General features: G+C 42.2%; 1 protein-coding gene across 1 annotated transcript; it reads right to left on the bottom strand.

Moving 5' to 3' along the window:
• Positions 1 to 3420: 3420 nt before the first annotated feature.
• Positions 3421 to 13189, bottom strand: LOC310909732 (NELL2-interacting cell ontogeny regulator 1-like; the record flags this gene model as incomplete). The annotated part of the gene is given in 5 exon segments (XM_083861844.1): positions 3421 to 3952; positions 9047 to 9135; positions 10886 to 11028; positions 13105 to 13174; positions 13177 to 13189. Coding segments are annotated over 5 exon segments (387 nt in total). The 3' UTR covers positions 3421 to 3880.
• Positions 13190 to 22635: the final 9446 nt, after the last annotated feature.

Here is a 22635-nt window from a genome sequence, read left to right as displayed (position 1 = left end):
AACAGCAAAAGGTGCTCAAGGCTAATGAAGACAAGCTGATATGTTAGCAGATTGTCAGAAAGTTCAGGGTTCAGAGCAGGAATCAAATGATGACAGCCCTGGCAGTGAGAAAGAAAAAGTGTAGGCAGATCAATGTAAAAATAGAATATCTGCAGATATTTCCATTTCCTTTCTCACGGCATCCATGCCTGGAACTCTTCTTCTTATGCTTTAAGTTACTTTTTAAACTTCAGATGTTTAGGAGTCTTGAAAATATAATCACTGCCACTTCCCAACTCTGCAAAGTCACAGCTGGAGCAGCAAGATGGAGTTGGAAGGTTAAGGAATATCTACATAGAGATTAAACTCCAAACCAATATAAATCAATTGCATTCTTGAAACTGGAGCAACAGGCCAAAATATTTTACATTGTGATTTTTATTTAATAAGTTGACAATACCTAAAGGTGTGATGGCCACCTGACAGTGCAATTGGCATGATAATTCCTCTGGCCCAGACAGCTTTCAGTGCAGTCACAAAGCAAGAGGCACCACATAATGCTGAACAGGGAATAAAACAGGACAAGGTAGACAGTGAGAAGGATGCATGAGTGTTCTGATGACCCCATCGTATTTGTGTGTAACAACAGTTTGGATTTAATAGGAACCTTTGGATTTTGAGGAGAAAAAAATACACATCTTGAAGGAAGCACAGCAGCAGATTTCCAACACCTGGAACACATGGCAGACCAAGAGCATCATCCTCATGTTTGCTCTGGCCCTGCCTCCAGCAGATTTGGTTCAGTGTGTCCCACTGTTTGAAAAGGGACAGCAAACAGCCATTCTCTGGTCACTTAATGGTTTCATAAACTTCTGGCATCCTCTTCAGCCATCTCTAGACTAGACTGAAAGTTCCCAGTCTGTGCATTGCTTCTCTTTGTCCTAGCTCCTTTGTCAGCACTTTAGATGGTTCTGCTGTATTCTTGTTCTCTATGAAAATGGTCTTGAGTCTTGTCACTCTGTCATACTAAACCTGATTTTACATATTCAAATTCTTCAAAAGTTTCTTTTCACTTGCCCAGAACAGATATTCTAGTTTCTGTGTGCAATTCCCACACCTCCCTGCCGAGCCTTTTTCAGAAATGGTGGTATATTAGCTGCTCTCCTGTCATTTGGACAGTTTTGAACAATAATTAATACAAAACAGTAATTGAATGAAAAGAGAATAAGTAAGGTGGACTTTAAAAGAGCAAAACTCTCCTCTAGGAAAATCCTGCTTGTACTGGGGCTTTTGCAGAGTGAAAGGAATCTTGGATTTTTCAGATTCTGAGGAAGAGAATGAGCAAGTTATTCCCCTTTCCCCATCCATCCCCCTCCTGGCTGCTTTCTCTTGGTTCAAGAGCCCGATTCTATCCCACATTTCACTTCCCCAGCTCTAACAAAGTGAATCATAAACAGAGGTGCAGCAAAATGACTGAAGGAATTCCAAATGGTCAGATTTTCTTTTGTTCAAGCCAGTGTCTGTGCAATCACCAAGGGGAAAATTCATGAAGACCTGTAGGTGTTTCCATCTGGCAAACATGGCTGGGTTCCTGTCCACACCTGTAACAAGCCAGTGAGATTACACGAGCCTGGGGGACAGTCCACAGCATAATTCAGCTTCAGGAGCAGAGCTTTCATCTGAAAATGAGCCATTCTGGGATTTCCTCCAAGTTCTGCAATAGGAATGTTCATTTTTAGGTAAAAAGAGGTCCTTCCACACAATGTCTTCCCTGGACAGGTGAATTCCTCTTCCCTGGGAATGAGATGCTGATGTTCCTCACTCCATAGCCAGTCACTCCATGGTAAATTGGTGTGTCACTCATTGCTCTGGCAGTGCTGGCAGCTGGACTAAAGGATCTGCTGACCTGAGGAGTATCAGCCCCACCACCCACACCTGCAGCAACTACAGTGTCACCAGATTGAGGGGCCTGGAGTGCACTGAGAAATCCCTGGGACTAGAGGGAGGGCAGTGCCAGAATGAAAGAGGGAATGGAGGTTGAAATGGAGAGGAGAGGGAAGACAGGTTCAGAGCAAAGCAGGGGAACGAAGCCAAGCTAGAACAAGATGGGGGCAAGCCAAGTGCAGCAAAAGCCAAGGAGCTTTGAGAAGGCATTGTACTGCAGCCAGGACCAGCTGCAGCCCTCCAAAGGAGGCTTTGCTCCCAGAAATCCTGAGAGTGCTCTGCCATGGATAAGGATTGCTGCCCCTTGCCCCTCTCTTGGAGGGGAGCTGCAGGTGAGGCTTGCACTGACTGACTTTGCCAAGCAGCCCAAAATGAACAGTGCCAGTGCACCCCTGCTGTGTGAATGGACTTAGTGAAAAACACAGCTGCTCCTTGAGGGAATTTGGATAAATAACATCAGAACCCTCTCTCCTATCCACATTGGGCTTCTATGCTGGCCTGTTGTCCTGCTCACACACAGAAGGGACTGCACTTCTCAGCGTACAGGAATTGATTTTCCCAGCTCTGGACAGGTTTGGGAAGCCACTCAGGCTCCCTTTGGAGTTCCCCTGCTCCCCAGCTGTTGTTACCATACCTACAGCTGCAGTGGCAGAGCAGTAGTTGTGTTTCCTCTCTCACCCATTTCCAGCAAAGTCACACCAATTTATTTACTGAAGCAAGGCCACAGGCAGGAACTCTCTTCCAAATTCAGCTGAAGAGATTTCTACCTTCAGATGTCCCATCCACTTCCCAAGACAGGTCTCAATTTGGAATCATTTGAGACAGTTCTAAATTACATCAGACAAACTCCAAGCACCTACTCACAGTGCTCAGCCTATTTCAGACTTGTGAGTGGACACAGTACCCTACAATAAAGCGGGAGAGGTGAGGATGAAACAATCTCAGCTTTCAGGTACAAAGGTCTTTCTTCATGCCTGAAACAAAAGTAGCAGTTTTCAAAGGCAACTATGAGGGAAAACCACAACATTTGGAGTTCAGTCCCTCACAGGATGGACCAAATATGTGTGACCTAATCACTGTGTTCCGCTTAAAGCAAAATAAGGCACAGTCTCACGAAGAAACTTCTTGACACTGCAAGGAGCTGTCCTTTAGTGTGATGCTGAGCAGCTGCTGGTGGCAGCCTTTGGTACAGCTGGAACTGGCCAGGCTGCCTAGTCCTACCCTGATTCTCCTCTTTACTCTATCCATTTGCTAAAGCAAAGCTACTCAGAAATTCACTAGGTTAAGAATGGAGCATCCAGGGAAGGAGGGGAAGAAACCAAACATTTTAATTAAAGAAAATAATAATCTTCTGCAAGATAACAGAAGGCTCAGCAGTGAGATATAAACTGTTTTGGTCCAAAAACAGCAGACATGTAACTCCTCATGACACACACCCCATTACAGCTGACAGAACTACAAGATGCCTGAAGGTGGTCACAGCACAGACAACAAACAGAAAGGACTTCATCATCTTTAATACACAGGCAAAGCCTACAGAGACCACAATGTCATGTCTCAATGTAACTGGTTCAGTTCCAACAGACGGATGTTCATATTAGAGACAAAAAACAGCTGTACATGTCTCTAGGGCACCGTTCTCCAAAATTATCTTGGGGGTTACACTTGGCAAATTCTGATTTAAAAATCAAAGCAGGTACATTACATTTTCTCTCCCACCCTAATATCAAGAAACAGATTTACTGAATTGAGCCCTTACTGGCAATCCAGCAGATGGGAAAAGAGGGTACTTTTTAAAAAAGATACAGAACAGACAAATACATCAGACACAAGCTCCCAATCTCATCAGTGCATTGGGGCATACATGCTTGCAACATGAACTCCATAAAGCTGTATTTTATACAGCTGCATTTTAAAAACCGTTGGACCGGTGACTCTCCTCATGTGTCGCCAGGATTCAGTTCAGTAGATTGGCAGCTACACAGTCACACAGATTTCTCTTTTCCACCTGAAGAAGCAGAGTTTCTGTCTATAAGAGGGAGGAACAACATCATCAAAAAACAAGTGTCAGCACTGTAAAGCTAATTAGCTGCCAAAGAAAAGTCCATTTTATTTTTATTCTACAAATTGGAACTAGTGGTATGAGATGAATTTGGGGGTAAAAATCAGAATTACTGTTTACTGCTCTGCAAAATGATTTCACTTTTGTGGGAGTAATTGGCACCTCAATATAGCATTACTTCCTGTGACATGGAGGAAGTTATTTTTCTTTCTAACAATCTTATTTCAACTGCACAAACTGGAACATAAGCTCAGAAGTTCATTAGAGGCTTTACCCCCCTCCCCACCCCAACCAAATCATGTCAGAAATTTTATTTCACTTAAAAACAGACTCAGAATTTAAATTTAGACTATTACAGCATGAAACCATCCTCAGTGAAGAAATTAGCTTCTTTAACTTTTCCTGTTTCACTAATATGAAAATTCAGTAGTTACTGAATGTATGCTGTGGAGCCTAAAACAGATGAGAGGTGCTGAGCTGGCATGGAGCCATCACAATTCCAACACGTGATGGGATTTTGGTTTCTCTAAGGAAAAGGGTCCCAAACTGGTGAAAGAAGAGGTCTCTGGGTTGAACGTCTGAGCTCAGAGGTTCATCAGTATCAGGAGGTCTCTGTTGCCCACAGATCTCTGTTTCTGAAGCAATGAGGGTGGATTGGGAACTTCTGAGAGCTGGAGCTGGATCAGAAAGGCCTGCACCCTTCTGATGTTCTTAAGTTTTAGCTTTCATGTTTTTCAGATTCTGTGCTGCCTAGGGATGTAGTTCTGAGTCTCATATTAAGGGTCAGTAAGCTCTCTTCACAGGTAGAAAAAACAAATCCTTTCCTGCTGAAGACCAAGGAAAATGAGTAAAAGTTTTCAGGCCCAAAAGCATAAACAACAGTGGACTGAAGAGAGAAGACAAGAAGGATGGAACTGCCTAATCTGAAAATGTAATTGGACAATTAAACCTCAATATACAAAAGGACCAAAACTTATAAAAGTGTGAGACCTTTTGACTGATCATCCATTTTGTGACCATTTTGGGTCCACCCTGGGTGTAGCCCTGGCCAAGCTCTTGTACTGCCCGAGGTGTACCCTTAAAGGCCTTTTAATAAATACCTACTTTATTCTTTTAGCTCTGCCTAGTCTCTGTTCCAGGTCAGCCTTCCCATGGCATCACTCTCAGTCTACCTGTGTGAGAAAGGGTTGAGGTGCTGGGAGGGGACAGCAGGGCTATGTAAGGAAATTCAGGAATCTTCCTCTCTAGCACACACACACACACACACACACACACACACACACACTCTTGGGTTTTCCTGGCTGTATGGAACACTTGTTGCTTCAGTAGATGCGTGATGCAGCACAGATGTTTGACGTCAACATTGTGTCTTCACCTCAGTTTGTCTATCATGAACTGAAGCTGTACCTCAAAATCAGCCTGATCCAAGAGAGAACTCCCCTGTATTGTCATAGGAGCAGTAGCTGTGGGAAATCCACTCACCAAATTAATCCCTACTGGTGCAACCAGCTACACATAAAACAGGCATTATGAAGACTACCAGCTCTAAATGCCAATCAAACCCATCCTTCATCTGTCTGACTTGTGATTTTTGTATGAGTTGGAGTTGCCATGGGATTAAAGGCTATGTTTTAAAAGCTATGTTATCCATTGACCCACATCAGCTAAAGGCACTTAGAGCAGAGCTGGGCTGAAGCATCCTGCTCTCCACTTGCCTTCTTAGAGCAAGAAAGGCCATCTGCTGCTCAGGCTTTTTTCCCCAGATGATAAATCTCAAGAAAAACCACAGGGCTGTGGTTTTATATTAAATCAGGTATCACTTTTGATTGTTTCAGCTGCCCTGCAAAACTGAAAAGATCTAATCAGGCTTTGCTAATCACTAAAAGGACACTCAATCACCACCTTCTCACCACCTCACTGACATCATCTGCAATGGTTTGAATAAGGGAGGTTGACAGCATGCCAACATCTTTACAGCTGAGCCCCAAGGCTGCTTACCATCTTGTATGTCTTTAATAACATTTTCAAGCCTTTCTTTTTATTTTCAGGGACACATCTAGCCTACTGTGCTTTAAATATTCTAAATAACCACTGACAGTTTATAAAGCAATAAAGAACAAAATGAATGTCAGTAAATACAGCTTTGCTGACTGTTCTGTGAGCATGATCACAAAACTATTTGCACATAGATTTGTCATTACTGCCTGGTAGGTTAAAACCTGTTTTTACAAAAAGAAAACAAAACCAAATCAAAACAGCAACAACCAACCAAACCAAAACCAGGAAAAAAAAAAACCCCGAAACAACAAACCCAAACAAAAAACGTTAAAAGAAATCAGACTTTGAACCTACAAAAAAGATGTTAAGTTCCAGCTAAAAATGCAGTTACTGATCTCTTTAAAGTTGTAATGCAACATCCACTGGTTAACTTTGAAAAATGGGCTGGAGTTCTGAAAACAAGTGCAGACTTAGAGTGAACTGTGTAGCCCCTGGACTGGATTTCTTTTCCAGGATTTGTTTTATAGTTGACGCCCTACTGGACTCTGTTTTGGGGGGCTTTTAGATGCCCCAGGGAGCTGGCTGAGAACTGACTCAGTGGTTGTGGTGGGAGCAGCTCCCTCCCACAACACAAGACCCCTCTCCCCAGTTTATGATCACATATGGCACTTTGGCTGAGTGATGAACCACAGATATTCCCAGAAAATATTGCCCAGGGTTAGCTCTCTCTAAAACAACTACTCCAGCCTGCTCTGAGGGGCCAGCAGCAGCAAAAAACAGTACAGAGAGGGGTAAACAGATCTGATATGTGTAGAAATCAGCCCATCAGAAGTGGTCTGGGACCCTTCTCAAGCAGCCAGCCTGACAATTAGTGAGGGATGATCACACCAGGGTAGGCTACAAACACAAGTGTTGGAAAAGGAAGGAGATCCATTCTATGGCCTTCATAAAAGGGTCTGTGACCTATGCTAGAGTCAGTTTACTTTGAGACAGCATGTAGATCAATCCAGGGCCAAATGAAGTGTGAAAGCTCTTGAGCAATATTCTTGTGCAATAAAATGATATACAAGCTTCCCCTGAACAGAACTGCAGGGCAAGATGTGCAGGAGGAATTAAATGAGAATTTCCTCTCTAAGCTTTTGGGAATCCCTCCCCCTCCAACACAGTTAGAAGCTGCTTAGTCATCATCCAACAATCTTGCCTGCAAACAAAGGGGAGTTTTTCAAGGAAATTAATGTCTCCAGTGGGAATATTAACAAAGGGAATTGTATTTTCAGGGACAGGAATATTTACCCCACAAAGCAGCAAAACAGATTAAAATAGTCAAATGTGAAATATATATGTGGCTGAAAGCAGTGATCCTAAACCCCTCAGTTTGCATTAAATTGTGCCACAGCTGAATAATAAAAGTAAGAATGAAAATATCCTAGAAGGCTGTTCCAAGAAGTCCTCAACTATTAAATATTTCCATGTCTTTTGAGGATGTAGGCAGAATTCCTAGCTTAATGACTGGAATAGGCCTGTTCTAGTCACAGGGAATGGAAGGATTTCAATATGAATTCAATTATTTAGATTTTAAAGTGATAAGGAAGTGATAGGTTTGTTTTCATGGGAATATATCACATTTTCAGTCTTGCTATCAAATCTACAAGTGTGAAAGCCAGTAATAGTACATTAATCTCAACTGACTTTTTTCTATCCTCATTTTATCTCTTTGGCTGTCTTTTATTTTTATTTTTTTTTTTTAAGTATTAAAACACAGTTGGGGTTCTTATCTTGGGGTTCTTATTGCTACTTCTGCTTTGGATATCTGTGTTTCATAAAGTTTTTCTCCTGGTCTGCAAGCTGAACGTTTCATAAAGGTCACTGCCATAGCCAGGCACCCAAAGAAAAGTTTAAGAGATTTTACATCAAGGTCTAGAAATTCTGATGAAAAGTTCAAAGCTTTGTAGAAGGAAGAGGTGTGCTAGAACCACTTCACAGCACAATCTAAACATCTTGTTTGGGTTGTATAAAGTCCTCAGCAGATTCATTAGCAAGATTTCTTCATGAAGCCCAAAACATATTTGACCTGTAATTATTGAACAGATTTTGTTTAGCTGTAAATGTGCTACATACCAATCTGGTTCTGCTGGAATGTTTATTTTTTGTAGTATGTCACAATTCAAGGCATCTTGGCTGATGCACTTGTATTTTCACACTTAAACATCAAGGACCCTGCTTGAAGTAACCTCAAACCATTCCTCAAAGACAATAGTTCAAAGGCTTTGAGCTGCTAACAACCTTGACCACAGAAAAGTAGAGAAGTTTCAGTGCCTTCTGTTGAACAATCTGTGCAGGAGTGTATCTACAGCACTTCAGCTAAAGGGGACACAGGAGGTGGGGACAAAGCCACCCTCCTGGGACATCACCATCTGACAGCAGCTGGGACACAGGTAGGCACAGATTGCAGGTTGCAGCAGCAAGAGACAGATTCAACATTCCCCACGGAAGGAAGGTACCAACCCTGGCAGATTCTGCACTCTGACTGCAAGCCAAACAAGTTTCATTCCCTATGCTGTTCTACTTTGTGGCATTTTTCATCATTATGAAATCAGAGAAATGTAAAAACTCTCTGTAGATGATGTTTTCTCCCTTAAGCTTCTCTCCCAGGATAAAAGCATGTGCAGGGGAGTATCTTATTTGAGTAGGCTTTTTGTTTGAGCTGGTTCTTTCCTTTTGGGTAATAAAAATAAATTATTCTCTCACCTTACGCCCCCTGACATAAAAACCAAGTTGTAGGCTCAGCATTTGGAGTGAGAAGAGCAGCACCAATGGCTATAATTTGGCAAGAGAAGGATAGTCAGTTCATACTTTCCTATACTTTCTATTGTCCCTGATAACCCAAAGCAGAAGAATTCCACATATCATTGCATAGAGAGGTGAAATGTAATTAACCAGCCTCACCTTAGGACAGTACAGTTCACAGAGTGTGCAAAACCCATCCACCTTATCTACCTTTATCTACAGAATTTTCTCTTATATTGGAAAAAAAGAAAAATAAGACATTTAATATTTCCTTACCCTTGTGTCTAGATTATATGCCGTCTTCTTTAAATCCTGCAGAGCTCTCTGCATGAACTCAAAGGCATGGCAATCAACACAGGGGCGGCCTGTGAGAGCATTTAGGAGAGAATCATGACTATATGGCATGAAGAATTAACTAGAAGGATTAAACAGTGATCTTGAGTATCAGAGAGAGCTACAGAAAAGAGTCCACAGAGTGAGCACTGATGTAGGTACTCCTGAACAACTGAGGTAACTGTAATTGGTTCACTATGACAGTCCATGCAGTCTCTCAATTATAAAAGAATTACTTCAAGTTTACATTAATATTTTTTTCCTGCTATATTGTTGTTCCACTTTTTCTTCCACATCTCGTTGTATGGAAACATTAAACCCTTACCTTGAGCCTTTCATTTTGCTCCACTAACCCTGGGCACATTTTCATCTTTATCTTCAGATTATTCAGAAGTTATGTCCGAAAACATGAACCTGTTCCCTAGAAAAAAACCTAATCTCCTAATTTAACAAATGTAAGCTCTAAATAGAAAACCAATGGGATAAAACTGACTACATAAGTCATATAATATCATAAAGACAGACCACTTCAGCCTCTAACTTTAAATATGATACAGCTTTGCCCAAACAAATACCCTGTTATTAGCAGGCAATGCTGATAAGCAGAACTGCTGCAAACTGGATTTATCAGAGTGTTTAAGAGAGTGTTCTGGACTGAAGGCCATGAGTCTTGCTTTGCCCTGATCACCATGTAACACAGATCTGTGCCCTGACAGACAGCAGTACTGAGATAGAGCAAAACCAGACAGGACAAAACAGCTTTAACTCATCAGGCCCTACATCTGCTCTCAATTTTGCCTCTTGGTGCCTGTGCCTGGCTAACAACTTCACCAGAAATACTGCACAAGTGAGAAATTCTGAGCCCAGGTTTAGTTTGCTCTTTGGGGTCTGGATGAACCCAAAGGATGACATCTGGACTGATGTTGGAAAATCCTGCTGCATCTGTAGCTTATCTGTGAGCCCATTTTGCAAACACTTGATGTTGGACTGTACATGTCTCTGACACCCTGGAGACTGAGCTTCCAGCTCACAATCCGAGTGCTAACCAGCAACCAAGAAATCTGCCTGCTGGAGAAGGGGAGCCTGCCAAATTCTTTGCCTGACTAAGAAAAAAAAAAAAGACATAAACACCCCACATTAAACAGTATTAAAGACCTGCTCCATTGTTGTACCATCACCCAACTTCAGTGTTACTATATTTACACTGGACAACAGGAGAGGACAGCAGTTTTTCACATCAACAACTTGATGCAAGGACCTGTCATGTTTATAAATTAAAATAAACTCAACACAGATCAACAAAGGAGAATTAGGTAGTTGAAGCCCCCAAGACTAGGGGTTGACAAAAAGTTTTCTTGGCATCTTCACTGTGAATTTTTTAAATAAAAATTAATTACTTTAAAACAGCAAACATTCTCAAGAACAAAATACAATGAACAGTCAATATCAGTTGAAAAAGAACATGTCTCAGTACTGTCTCTGAAAAGCAAACACGATGATTGCTGGCATAGAAAGGGCTAATACAATGGACAAAAGAAAAGGTGCAGAACAGTGGCAGACTTCAGCTACAAGCAAGACAGCAAAAGGGAAGAGACAAGGATAAGAGAGTGAAGAGCTTTGGATGCAGGAGCAAAACAGCACTGGTAGGTTATCAAGTTGCAATTTTAAAACAATGTAGGCAAGACATATCAAAAATAGTTTGAATTATTTGGGCAAACTTCAGAGTCCTGCAACATGAGAACTGCAGGGGGCTATAGAAGAGGACTGCAGGGTGGTACATACTTTCAGCTGGAATGGCTGTCCCTGCTTCTTGGTCAGCTCTAACAGGCTCCGTGACAAGTAGTGCAAGCACGAAAACTAAAGGAACTGTAAGGATGGCTCTTCTCAGAAGGCAGGGTGCCAGCATCTTGGGAATGGGTGCTTCTCTGCTAGTCAAGAGACAGAAACAAGTTAGTGAGAAACACTACAGGTACACAAGGGTTTTGTTACAAAGAAGTTAATGTTCCTGCTGGCTAAAGCATTGTCACTTGTTCTCTGAAAGAAAATGAAATACCAGAAGATCTAGAGCATGGAGAAAAGTTCTCTGTGCCTTTCCAGAGTGTACGTCAAACTCAACTGGGAGAGAACATCTCTACATAAGATAAGAAGTCCTTAGAGTGTTCTTGATCTCATTTGAAAGCCAGGATGCCAGCAGCTTTGCCTGATTTGTGACTTTTTTTTAACTACACAGTCACAGACATGAATCTGGAGACCTGGTTTTAGAGTTTGAGATCAAAACTGCAGGGATTACAGAGCTGGCTGAAACAGAAACTGGAAACAAGGTCTTTGGCCTCTGGCTTGCTTTACTGCATCAGCTTTTCACAAGTATAATAACTAAAGGTAACCACTAGCATTACACAGCATGCTAATTATAAAAACTCCTTTATGAAAGTATTTGAAGGAAAATAATTTTGTTAGAACTCCACAAATTCACAGGTAGAATTTCTAATAGTAAATGCATCAAAACTCTTTGACCTTCTCTCTCCCCTCCTGATCTGGGCTTCAGGCCATTATTTGCAGCCATCCATTTGTTCCTGAACACCACAGCCAGGCCACACCATGCCCTGAGGTTGGTACAACCTGGTCCAGCAACAGTTTCCCTCCACACAGAGGCAAATTTTTTAATAAGTTTCAAATTAAACATTTTTCTTGACCCAACAGTTAAACTGCTCAGAGTGAAAGGGACTGGCTCAAGTTGCAACTGCCTGTTAGAGATCTCAATACAAGCCTCAAGGACTCTGCTAGGGAGGTCCTTAGCTCAGCCAAGTTTACCTTTCATTCCTGTACATCAAAATGGAAGAAAGAAAGAAAGACTTAAATAAGCCTAAGTTATAGCAAACAATAAAATCCACATTAAAAAAAACCCCATTCAGCTAACTGTGGGAAAGCAGGACAAGATTCTGCCTCTCTGATTTTCAAGTTGGGGCTTACTGAGCAAAAGATGTTGCATAAGAGCATTAGATCTGCATGTACTGAATTCAAGAGTACAGCACTCCCCAGAACAGATTGTATTTCACATTTAGAAAGGCAGTACAGGGAGGCAGGAGAGGGAAGGGTTTTCCCCATTTTGCCACAAACAGAACAGAACAAAACTGCTCTTCACTATGTGCAATCCACCTTTTCAGACACAGCTAAAGTGAAGCTGCAAATTCTGTACGAACACTTGCAGCATGTGCAAACCAGCAATTTGCCCAGGGAAGGAGCAGCATTATACACATCTCCTTCCTGTGCACCTCGACCTAAACACAAGAGCAGGGAATGGTTCAGAAGCAAGAGACAATCATCTACAAATAGAGTCACAGATATACTTGAGCCCATGGCAACAAAAAGAGAGGGTAATGTAATTTATATACCCTTGTATTGGGTTTCCTGTCCCACCCACTATTTAGATCTGATGTGATCCTTTTTCTTATGTCTACAATCCCTAAAAAAAGGGGATTAAAATCACTAAAAGTAACTTAGGTTTTTTGTTTTTATTAATGGCGCTCTGCAATCAAAACAAGTACAATCAAAAATACCAGTCTTTGCAATAGGATGCAGCAGAGTGTCTCCACGTAACACTAAATTAGGACAGCACCAGCCTCTTTTGGAAGTAGCTGATGGAGAAGCCTCTTGGACAGTAGGAGCAGAGGCTATTCTCATAGTTCACTATGAGTACTACAAATGTTCAACAAAACAAACCAGACACACTGTTAAACTTATTTTGGGCACCTTACCCATCACCCACCCCAGAGTCAGCTCAGCTCTGTATGTGAGCCCCACTGCAAAACAGCAGCGATCATCTTAAATCACACCTAACTCCTGCCTCTTAGTTATTGCATGGGAATTTGCAAGGACTAATCATGACAGGCTTCAAGGGTGGTCTCTCTCTGCAATGCAAGTGGGAACAGAGACAGATCTGTGCGTGGACTTCTATGAAAGAGCAAAGTCACCCCCTTTAACAAAGGAAAAAATATCAGTACCTGATCTTTCTCTTGTCTTTGTGATGGTTTCTTTGAAATGGCCGCTGCAAACTGCTAAGAGAACAAGTGCAGCATTTCTGAGCATGTGCACTGTCTCTTTTTAACCTTCTCTGAAAGAGGTTATTACTATGGGGAGATTTCTGCCATGGCAACAATGCAGAGCACTGCAGCACGCAGCGCAGATTTAAAGAGGCACAGGCTGTGTGTCTCTCAGGTCTGGGGAAGGATGTTTCTGCTCTGACATGTGAGATCCAGCAGTGACTCACCTGCTCTGGGTAAGGTTTTTAAAGCCAGGCCATTTGATTAATCTCTCTTGAAGTCTGCTAAATGCTTTTCCTGAAGTCTGAGCAGCTGGATGTGGTGCCTGGTTGAAGCAACTTGCTTCCCTAGAGCCTGAAAATACCCATGACAAACTACATCTGCTTTATGGGAAATGAGGACAGACCAGGGATTGCACTCAGGAGTTGTTCAGTGCGCTGCCTGCCATTTGAATGGTTCTGAGTTACAGGGGTCATAAGCACTTGTGCCTGCTTTCCCAGGTGTTTCTGTGATTCCAGCCCCAGGGCTGCCAGGAGCAGCTGCAGCCACTAAAACTCTGAGTGGGAGCTTGAGCCCAAACTCAGAACCCCTCTTTTCCAGCCTGCACTTCTATCCCCCTTTCAGCCCCGTATGAGCTGCACTCCAGGACAGCACTGACTGCACTTGTTCTGCATGCAATAATACAATGGAATGCAGGTGATAAAAGTGATTTTGTCAAATGAAAGCCAAGTTCAGAGATTACATCACCCCCCGAACCCCACCATTTCCCAACACAAATTGGACACTAGCAGTGCTCGTTTCAGAGAGAATGAGCCCAGCTGAGGGCAGGCACAGCACTGAGGAGTGTGCACAGACATTCAAAAGGACTGTGCACTGTGTTTGCTTTAGCTGGTTCAGAGGTGACTCAATCTTCAATGATTTCATGGTGAAAGTTGGGGGCATTCTGTGCCCAGGAAGGTCAGGAACACAAAGGGTTGTTTTTTTCATGAGCAGAAACTCCACAGAATTATGACTGAATTACTAGCTAACATTTTTCTTTTCAACTTGTTCTATAACCTATCTCTCCTGTACAGCCCTAGAGGAATGGTTTGCTCCCATTAATTGAGGTAAGTAAGTAAGAAGCTAAAATTTCAATGTGTTCAGTGTGTAACTATGCTGCTGTATGAAGTTACAGCATCCATGAGCAGAGTCAAGAGGGGATTAATTACAGTACTGCCATCCTTACACATCACAAAAACAGAAATCAAGGGAAAATAATTTTTAGGGAAAACAAGATTTAGCATCGCAGAGATAACCATTTGGTTTGATTCAGTATCTACCTCTACATAAATTACAAATTCAAAGCTTTATTCATGGTCACTTTCTGCCCTGTAATCTCACACCTTGGCCTGTTTTCCTAATAAATAACATAGATATTCATATAGATGCATGCACACACCACCTGCCCCCCTCTCTCTATATATGCATTTTCTTAGCCTGATCATTCCCAGTAAATCTGTTCTCCTGAATCCTGTCCCTTCTCTATCACAATGGTAACACCAAGCAGCCAGTCCTGGTACCCGGGGTGTTATCACTGATTCATTCTTCTAGACCCATACAATGGGCTTCCAATTCCACTAAATGAACTTCTAAAAATCTATTTCTGCCATTCAGATACTAAATTGCTTGCTCTAAGCATCCCATACCAAGTATTGCAATGTCTCTTCTTTAGCCTTGTCTTAGATCTATTTATCCTTCAAGGAACAACACCCATTTCAGTGTTTTAAAAACATTTCCTCTTTATTCACTTCTTTCCACTCTGCACTCCCTTAATCACCAGTTTTTCTCTTCACTGAAGCTAAAATTTTCTTAAGTGTAAAATATCAGTTCACCAAGGAGGAAGTCGTCCATAAAGGAGGTAGGCATTCCATTTCAGGATATTTTTCATAGAATCATAGAATGTCCTGATTTGAAAGGGACTCACAATGATCATCAAAGTTGGACTCTTGTCCCTGCACAGAACCATCACCAAGAGTCACACCATGGGCCTGAGAGCATTGTCCAAACACTTCTTGAACTCTGTCAGGCTGGTGGCCATTTCCATAGGGAGCCTGTTCTGGTGCCCAGTCATCCTCTGAGTGAAAAACCTTTTCCTAATGTCCAACCTAGACCTCTCCTGACTCAGCTTCAGGCTGTTTCCTCAGGTTCTGTCCCTGTCACCACAGAGCAGAAATCAGTGTCTGCCCTCCTCTTCCCCTCAAGAGGAGGCTGTAGCTTCAATGAGACCTCCTCTCAGTCTCCTGCAGGATGAACAGACCAAGTGCCCTCACCCACTCCCTGTATGGCCCCTCCAGACCCTCAACATCCTCGTGGCCTCCCTTGGACACTCTCTAATAGTTTCATGTCTTTCTTATATTGTGGTGCCCAAAGCTGCCCTCAGTACTTGAGGCGAGGCCACTCCAGGGCAGGGCAGAGCGGGGCAATTCCCTCCCTTGCCTGAGCCTGATGCCCCCAGGCCATGCTTGGCTTTCCTGGCTGCCAGGACACACTGAAAAATTTTAAATTTTTTAAAGTTTTGAAATTTTTATTTGGAAAATATTTTGAAAAATATTATTCTGACAATTTTCAAATTTTGATAATTTCTGGCTTTCTGATTCAGAATAATTTGTTTTTTAAAATGAAGCTTAACACAACAAAAATACATTACACAATCTGTTCATGGAATTGCTGAATGGGAACAGTTCTCATTTAAAGATATTGAGGCACAACCCCAACAGAACATTATAACTCCAACAAAAACTTTCCTTATCTTATATTCCTCATGCACAAAGCACAGGTCACAGAGATGCTAGCTCAAGGGCACCTGAAAACTGGAAGTACAGACCAGGACTGGAACTATACAGCACCTGCACATCCTCAGTGGTAATTTCTCTGGTGTGTCCAAAGTTGCAGTGGTGCTCATGAGGCACCACGGGCTGACTATAAAGAGTGACATTTGCATGAAAGCTGGAACAACTTGACTCCCCAGCTGCCCTTGGGGATCATTTGTGAGGAAAGCAGAGAGAATTTATAGCTTCTTTTCTATAATGAAGACAAACACAATGGAATTTTTTTCAAGATCCCCACCAGCTAAGAAACATCAAAGCACTGTTATGAGATTTCATTTTTTCATCTTGATAGCACATGTCTTGATACTATAAATATTTCTATGGGATTGGAAGAAAAGCTGGAGCCTTTACCTCTAAGCCTCTTCACTGCTTGGTCTCTCCTTGGCTCTTAAATCTAATATCCTGTCACTACAGAAAACTTTCTTCCCTCACTAAGGATAACAGATTCTGTCATTTCTCCTGGAGACATTTTTATGTTTTCTCAAAGCCTGCCCTCTAAATCATGGTAAAAATCTCCCCACAAGGTACCATCTTGTCTTCTATCAACCACACTTTTATGCTTTACCTCTGCCACAAATCCCACAAAGCAGAGCCTGGGAATGAATCTGGCTGGGGCTGTGGATGCCATGCAAATGTGTTTGTCATACCAGTATGTCCCTGCCTCACACCTCTGGCTGTCACCCCTGTCACCCCTATAATCCTGGGCTGTGATATCTCGAGGGCAGGGGCTGTGTTTGCTCTTGTTGGCACAGTGCCACAAGGCTGGAGTGTTGATAGAGGGCTCCAGGCATATGTGATGTATAATAAAGTCAAACTACCTAAAGCTGGTCTCATTCTCCCACACTCTGATAAATGAGCTATTCCTAGAGCAAGCCTCTTATTCTTTTGCCTCCAATGTGAAGCTCTTGAGATGTGTCAGAGTGACCAGATTAAGAAGAAAAGCCTGCCTTTGTTCCCTGAACAGGTCTCGCCTATTTTGGTAGCAGCAAATAATTGCAATTGTTCCTCCTTCCATTTTCCCCACCAGTAATTTTAGGAACAATTTCCTTGTCACTAACTCTGAATCCCACTGTCCCTATCTGTCAGAGTATGGATTGCCTGAAGTCATTCTAGGACCCAAAAATCTTGAGTTTCAGCACAATGCTAAGGCTGGGCTCACATCCAAGTCTGACTTTTCCACACAGATCTTAGGGAGACCTGCATTGTCAGAACTACTTACTGCTTTTTGGATGAGATGTTAAATTGGGGCCGTATCTTCCTGCATCTCCCCGGGAGCTGAGAAGCATCTAAAGATCCCATGGCAATATTCAGGAAGGGTTATCATTAACTGAGACATCCTTGGCTTGCACTCTCCCTGTGCACCCTCCTGCACACACATCTCTGGGGAACAAGGCTGTGCTTGAGCTATTTCAGGCTACATAAGAGTTGCAACTTTGACTTGTTTGCAAATTCCACAGGGATGACTTGAGTACTCTGCAGCAATTAAATATGCAGGCATTTGAATGGGCTTTGAACTAGAGGGGAACAAACCTCTTACTTCCCAAGCTTCCCAGTCTGGAACCAGACTTCAGAGTCCAGGGGCCTATTCTAACACTGGAAAGATCTCTCAACTGAAAAACAGTGCACTGTTTGCCAGTTTCCTTGCAAAGACTGCTTGGAGAAAGAGCAATCGAAGAAACTAAGGAAAGTGAGATTGCTAAAATTGGAAGTTTATTAATGATCTTTTTTTTTATTTTTCCTTCAAAAAGATGGTTATTATCCAAAGTCTGCATTAGGACTCTCAAACTACAGAAATCAGAAGACCCACATTCAGGGGGCTCCAGATCCATTCTCTGCTTTATGAATCAGGCCCTTCACAGCCAAGAGACTAATCCAGGGTGATTTTTATGACACCAATATTTGGATCTCACTGAGAATCAATAATTCTGACATTACGATCTCGATGATTTAATAGCTTAAGGGTCGATGTACATTCACACATTCATGTTTGAAAACTGCATCCCTAACTTGATTTTATGTTTACAAGGTATTTGCAAGCTGATGGATGTAGTTTCTCCTTCATGCAATTTTTTTCTCCTTTCTACAATGACAGTGCTATAAATTGCGAGCTGGATAGTGCAGTACTATCCTGATGTTGCACTAGCTGTGACTGCACAGTTTTCAGCTAAAAGCTTACTCATGTCTGCCTCTAAAACACCTTGTAAATTAATTCCTCATTCATCCTGGGATATTTTTAGACTGACGCCAAAGGCAAATAAGCAATTAAAATTTCATAAGTATCACTACAGTGACCATAATGTTGGCTGAAATCCAGGAAAACAGACCAGAACCACCACTGTTAAAAGCATGACTAGTTGGAGTCTAAGTAACTGAGTCAAGAATCAGTGATCAGAGCTAGGACAGATTCCCATCCTTAGGATGGGATCTCTAGGCAGGGATCAAGTTCTGACATATATTCACTAATAGATTACAATCCCCAAATCCTCAAACTCATCTAGGTGTCACTCTAGAGGGATACACATCGACCACCAGGGCAGGATGGGTTACTTGTTTCTTGAAGAACTTTATTTCTAACTTTCAGCAAAAAAGAGTGAAGGTCTACAACCATCAAAACTACAGATCATATTCAGATTATGAAGAATCCTACATCAGTCTTCTTATTTACTAAGCTACAGTTTGTAGTAGCAACTACTGTAGACCTGTGTTAGTACTCCCAGTGCTGTCTAAATGGGGCATGTCCTATGCAGCAGCTGAATGCCTTCCTGTGCTCTGACATCCAGTCTCAGTTTCTAAGCAATGTGTCCTTTCATTCCTATCACCCAGGGAAATATCTCAGCTTTCTTCCACACTCATGCTCTTGGTTTTGTTATTATTTGGTTTCACTGCACATGGTTAATGTAGTAACCCACATGAGTGTATGCAGAAAGAGTGGCACTTAAATATCTCATGCCCCAGCAGTATCAAATTCATTTTATAGAACACAATCCTGAAGCTCTGAGATTATGCAAAATGTACTTTAAGAGAGCTGAGAACAAATCAATCCTCTTCAGGACATTTGTCAGCATGAGTAGCTTCAGAAGAAATATGGTGAATGCAGAGTCTGACCAGAATTAGAAAATGCTGCAAAATCTTCCTCTCAATAAAAGCCTTTCAATATTTGGCAACCTCCTGGGAGGTTGAAATGCTGAAAATTTCCACTGAAATGCTTCTTTTTCTCTTGAATTTCTCATCCTCACATCTGCCTGCTTAAAAAGCAATGAAAGTCCCCACCATGGGAAAAAAAAAAAAAAAAAAAAAAGAAAAAAAGAAAAAAAGAAAAAAAAAAAAAAAAAAGTGCCCTAAGGAGTTGAGGATGTAGAAGGAAAACAAACAAATATGTCATGGTGAGAGATGTATTAAAAAACTCTAAAACAGATGGCATTTCAGTACATAAAGGGGGCTTATAAGAAAGAGAGGGACAAATTTTTTAGCAGGGCTGGTTGTGATAGGACAAGGAGTTATGGTTTAAAACTTTAAAAAAGGTAGATTTCACTTAGATATAAGGAAGAAAAATTTTTGTGTGGATGGTGAAACACTGTAAAAAGTTATACAGGGAGGTGGTAGATGCCTCATCCCTGGAAACATTCAAGGACAGTTGGACAGAGCTCTGAGCAGAATGATCTAGTGAAAAATGTCCCTGCTCATTGCAGGGGGGTTGAGCTGGATGGCCCTTAAAGGTACCTTTCAACTCTTTGATTCTATGATTCCATGAACTACAAATTCTTGTTCACTTTGCCGTGTCCTATTACCATGATTTCTGTGGAAATTTAGAAATTTAGACCACAGCAAATCAAGAAAAAGGTGATTTTCACAGTTCTGGTGGGACTCAGAGCCGTCAGGACTCTGTTAGCAGGTCTGTCTGATAGGTGAATCTGCCTGCCAAAGCAGCCAAACACTTATTCCAAAATTCAGCACTGCCTGTGTGGGAGTTGGACAGGAGCTTATACAATTTTAATAGCTTGAAACAGTGCTTATGCTTAAAATCAGGAATGGGTTATTTACAGTGCAGCTAAATTTTCAAGGTGAGGAGGAAGAGAACTCACAGAAGATATTTTACCAAGTGCTTAGAGATGTGCACAGGACAGTGTGGCAGTTGGGAGAAAAAGTGTCTCAGCTAAGCACTTCCTTTTCTCACCTTAGCCTCTGCTCCTTTCATATACTGCCCTTGTCTATTAGCTAACTTCTGCTGTAATTACTAATTCTCTCTAGCTTTTATTTCTTTATCCCCATTTGACATCTTTTGTCTCTCAGCCCCCAATATTCTCCAATGCTCAGCTGCAGTGTCTGAATGCTGACCCTTGTTTGGGCACTCAGCTCTCCAAGTGTATTTTATCAACCCTCCAAAGAAATAGTTGCTTCTGCACATCTCCCCTGCCTTATCCCTCTGCAAAATGCTACTGTTCTGCAGAAAGATGGCTGGAAGAAGCACATTAGCTCCTTATCTCCTTGTAGTTGATAGTCTGGCACACTGGACTACAGAGTGCAATGTAAAGGGCACCACAGAGTGTCAGAGAATGACTCCTCCTTTGTCCCGTCTGCCAGAACCAGCACCATCAGCTTGGTGGCCTTGCTGCTCCTCACACAGCCACAGACAAACAGGCTGCAAGCAAGGACTGAGGTGAGGGAAGAACAAAGGGAGACTCCTGTTCTTAAAAGCCACATAACCACCCTGAGAATGCCAAGCACACCTGGGAATCTCTCAAAAGACTGTGGAGCTAGGGACTGGCACAGGTTCCCTGAGATCAGTAATTCAGTATGGGTGCTGGGCCTGTGCTGAGTCAGTGTATATCAGCTATTTGGGTACAGCAAGACACAAACATGCATTTTTAAAAAGGAGAATGTTATAGGCAGGGGAGAGCTGAGAGAAAAACCTGCCCAATCCATCTCCCAAAAATAACAGCTGGCTCCAAGGTGAACAGGAGGCTGTACAAGTGCTGGAAAGGCCCTCTCTAGAGGTTCTCCATCTGTTTCACACTGAATCCCATCTTGCCTTTTCTAGAACTTTCAACTTAATTTTAGGGATATGGGAAAGACAAGGCAGTAACCACCTGGCTATTTCTCTTCATTTCTTCTGGGTGAAGAGTCTGCAACAGGAAGACCATCATGTCCCCAGGAATGTGAGCAGCCCACAGTACCCTCCCATTATTTTAGGTGCTGTGTTTGAATTTGTGATAATGCACAAGCTACTTCTCATGTCCACATCCAAAAAATAGAAAGAACAAGGGAGAGCTCTTGGTTGCACAAATATTTTTCTCTTGCCAAGGAATCTTCTCTGGGCCAGAACCCTGCATTTTTATCCCTGAGAGCAGCATCCTCTCCTCAGAAAACAGGTATCTTTAACTTCATTTCCCACTACATTCTGGAAATTGCATCAGGAGGAAGAAAAAGGAGATGATGTGAGAGTTAAACGGCCCAATTTTTCAAAGCATAAATTCCTGCAATGTCTGTGCTAACAGTGCACTTATGATAGGCTGTTTTTGCTAACATGGGCAGCCACCTCTCCAGAGTTACTGACTCTGAATCACTGTGGGGCAATGGGTTCACATCTAGGGAATGGGGCTCTTATATAAGGAGATTTTTTTAACAAGCAATTTGAACTAAATTGTTTCTCAAGATGACAAAATAAAAAAAATTCTCATGGATTTGTATCATCTTTACAATGTAGTTGAGGCAAAGAGGTTTTCTAGTAATGTTAGATGAAGTATCCTTTTGACAAAGAGGGACCAAGGCTTTCTAGAGTGTTTTAAAAAGCATGCACTATGCAGGCAGACAAACGTGGCTGCAGCATCCTGGGCTGTTAAAGCTGAATTACAACTTTTATTGTGATCCTTACTTAACCTATCCAATTGCTATCTTTTTCATACACTGTCCTGGAACAGAAATAAATTAAGAGAAAACACTTGAAACAGAATTTATATACTGGTGTGAGAACAAAACAAGCCTACCATTCCCTGTTGGTTCCAGTGGGTTTTTTAAGCCTGAAATGCTCCCACTTAGCTCAGCTGCTTTTGTATTTAAATTTGAATGGTTTTGAGTCAAAACCAAAGAACATCTGTTTGGCAGTTTTAAAGCTAGAAGTATTTAACATTTTCCCCTTGATGTGCACAATTTGATTCACTGCCCTGTTGCACTGATGCTACTGGAGGGGCTTTATGCCTGGTTTAGAAGACAGATTGGTGGTGTGGGACACCCGGGATGGCCCATGGCAGCCAAGAGTGCTGCTGGGCTGCGGCAGGGCCAGGAGCCACAGCCCCCTTGCAGAGACATTTGTGAGAGGCCGTAGCTGTCAGCTCCTGGCTTAAATTGAGTTCTGAGCTCAGCATGAGCTGCTGCCTTCCAGAGAGGCAAAGTACCTCCCACCAGCCAACCAGCTGCAGGACCTTGCTTCTTTGGGAGGCAGGATTGCCTGGTTCTGGACAGGTTTCCTTTCTGAAGAGAGAAAAAATTATTCACTTTCAGACCATAAGTATAGCCCTCCTTATTCTGAACCTCAGGAGTGCTTCTCCTCATTATTCTCCTCATTCCCCTCACTTAGACCTGGTAAGCTGCTTTTCTTCTCCAGGTATGCTAAAAAGAAGAAAAAAAA

The sequence above is a fragment of the Zosterops lateralis genome, assembly GCF_965231275.1.
Source record: "Zosterops lateralis genome assembly, chromosome: 5".
Taxonomy (NCBI): Eukaryota; Metazoa; Chordata; class Aves; order Passeriformes; family Zosteropidae; genus Zosterops; species Zosterops lateralis.
This window is presented reverse-complemented; position numbering and strand designations above follow the sequence as displayed.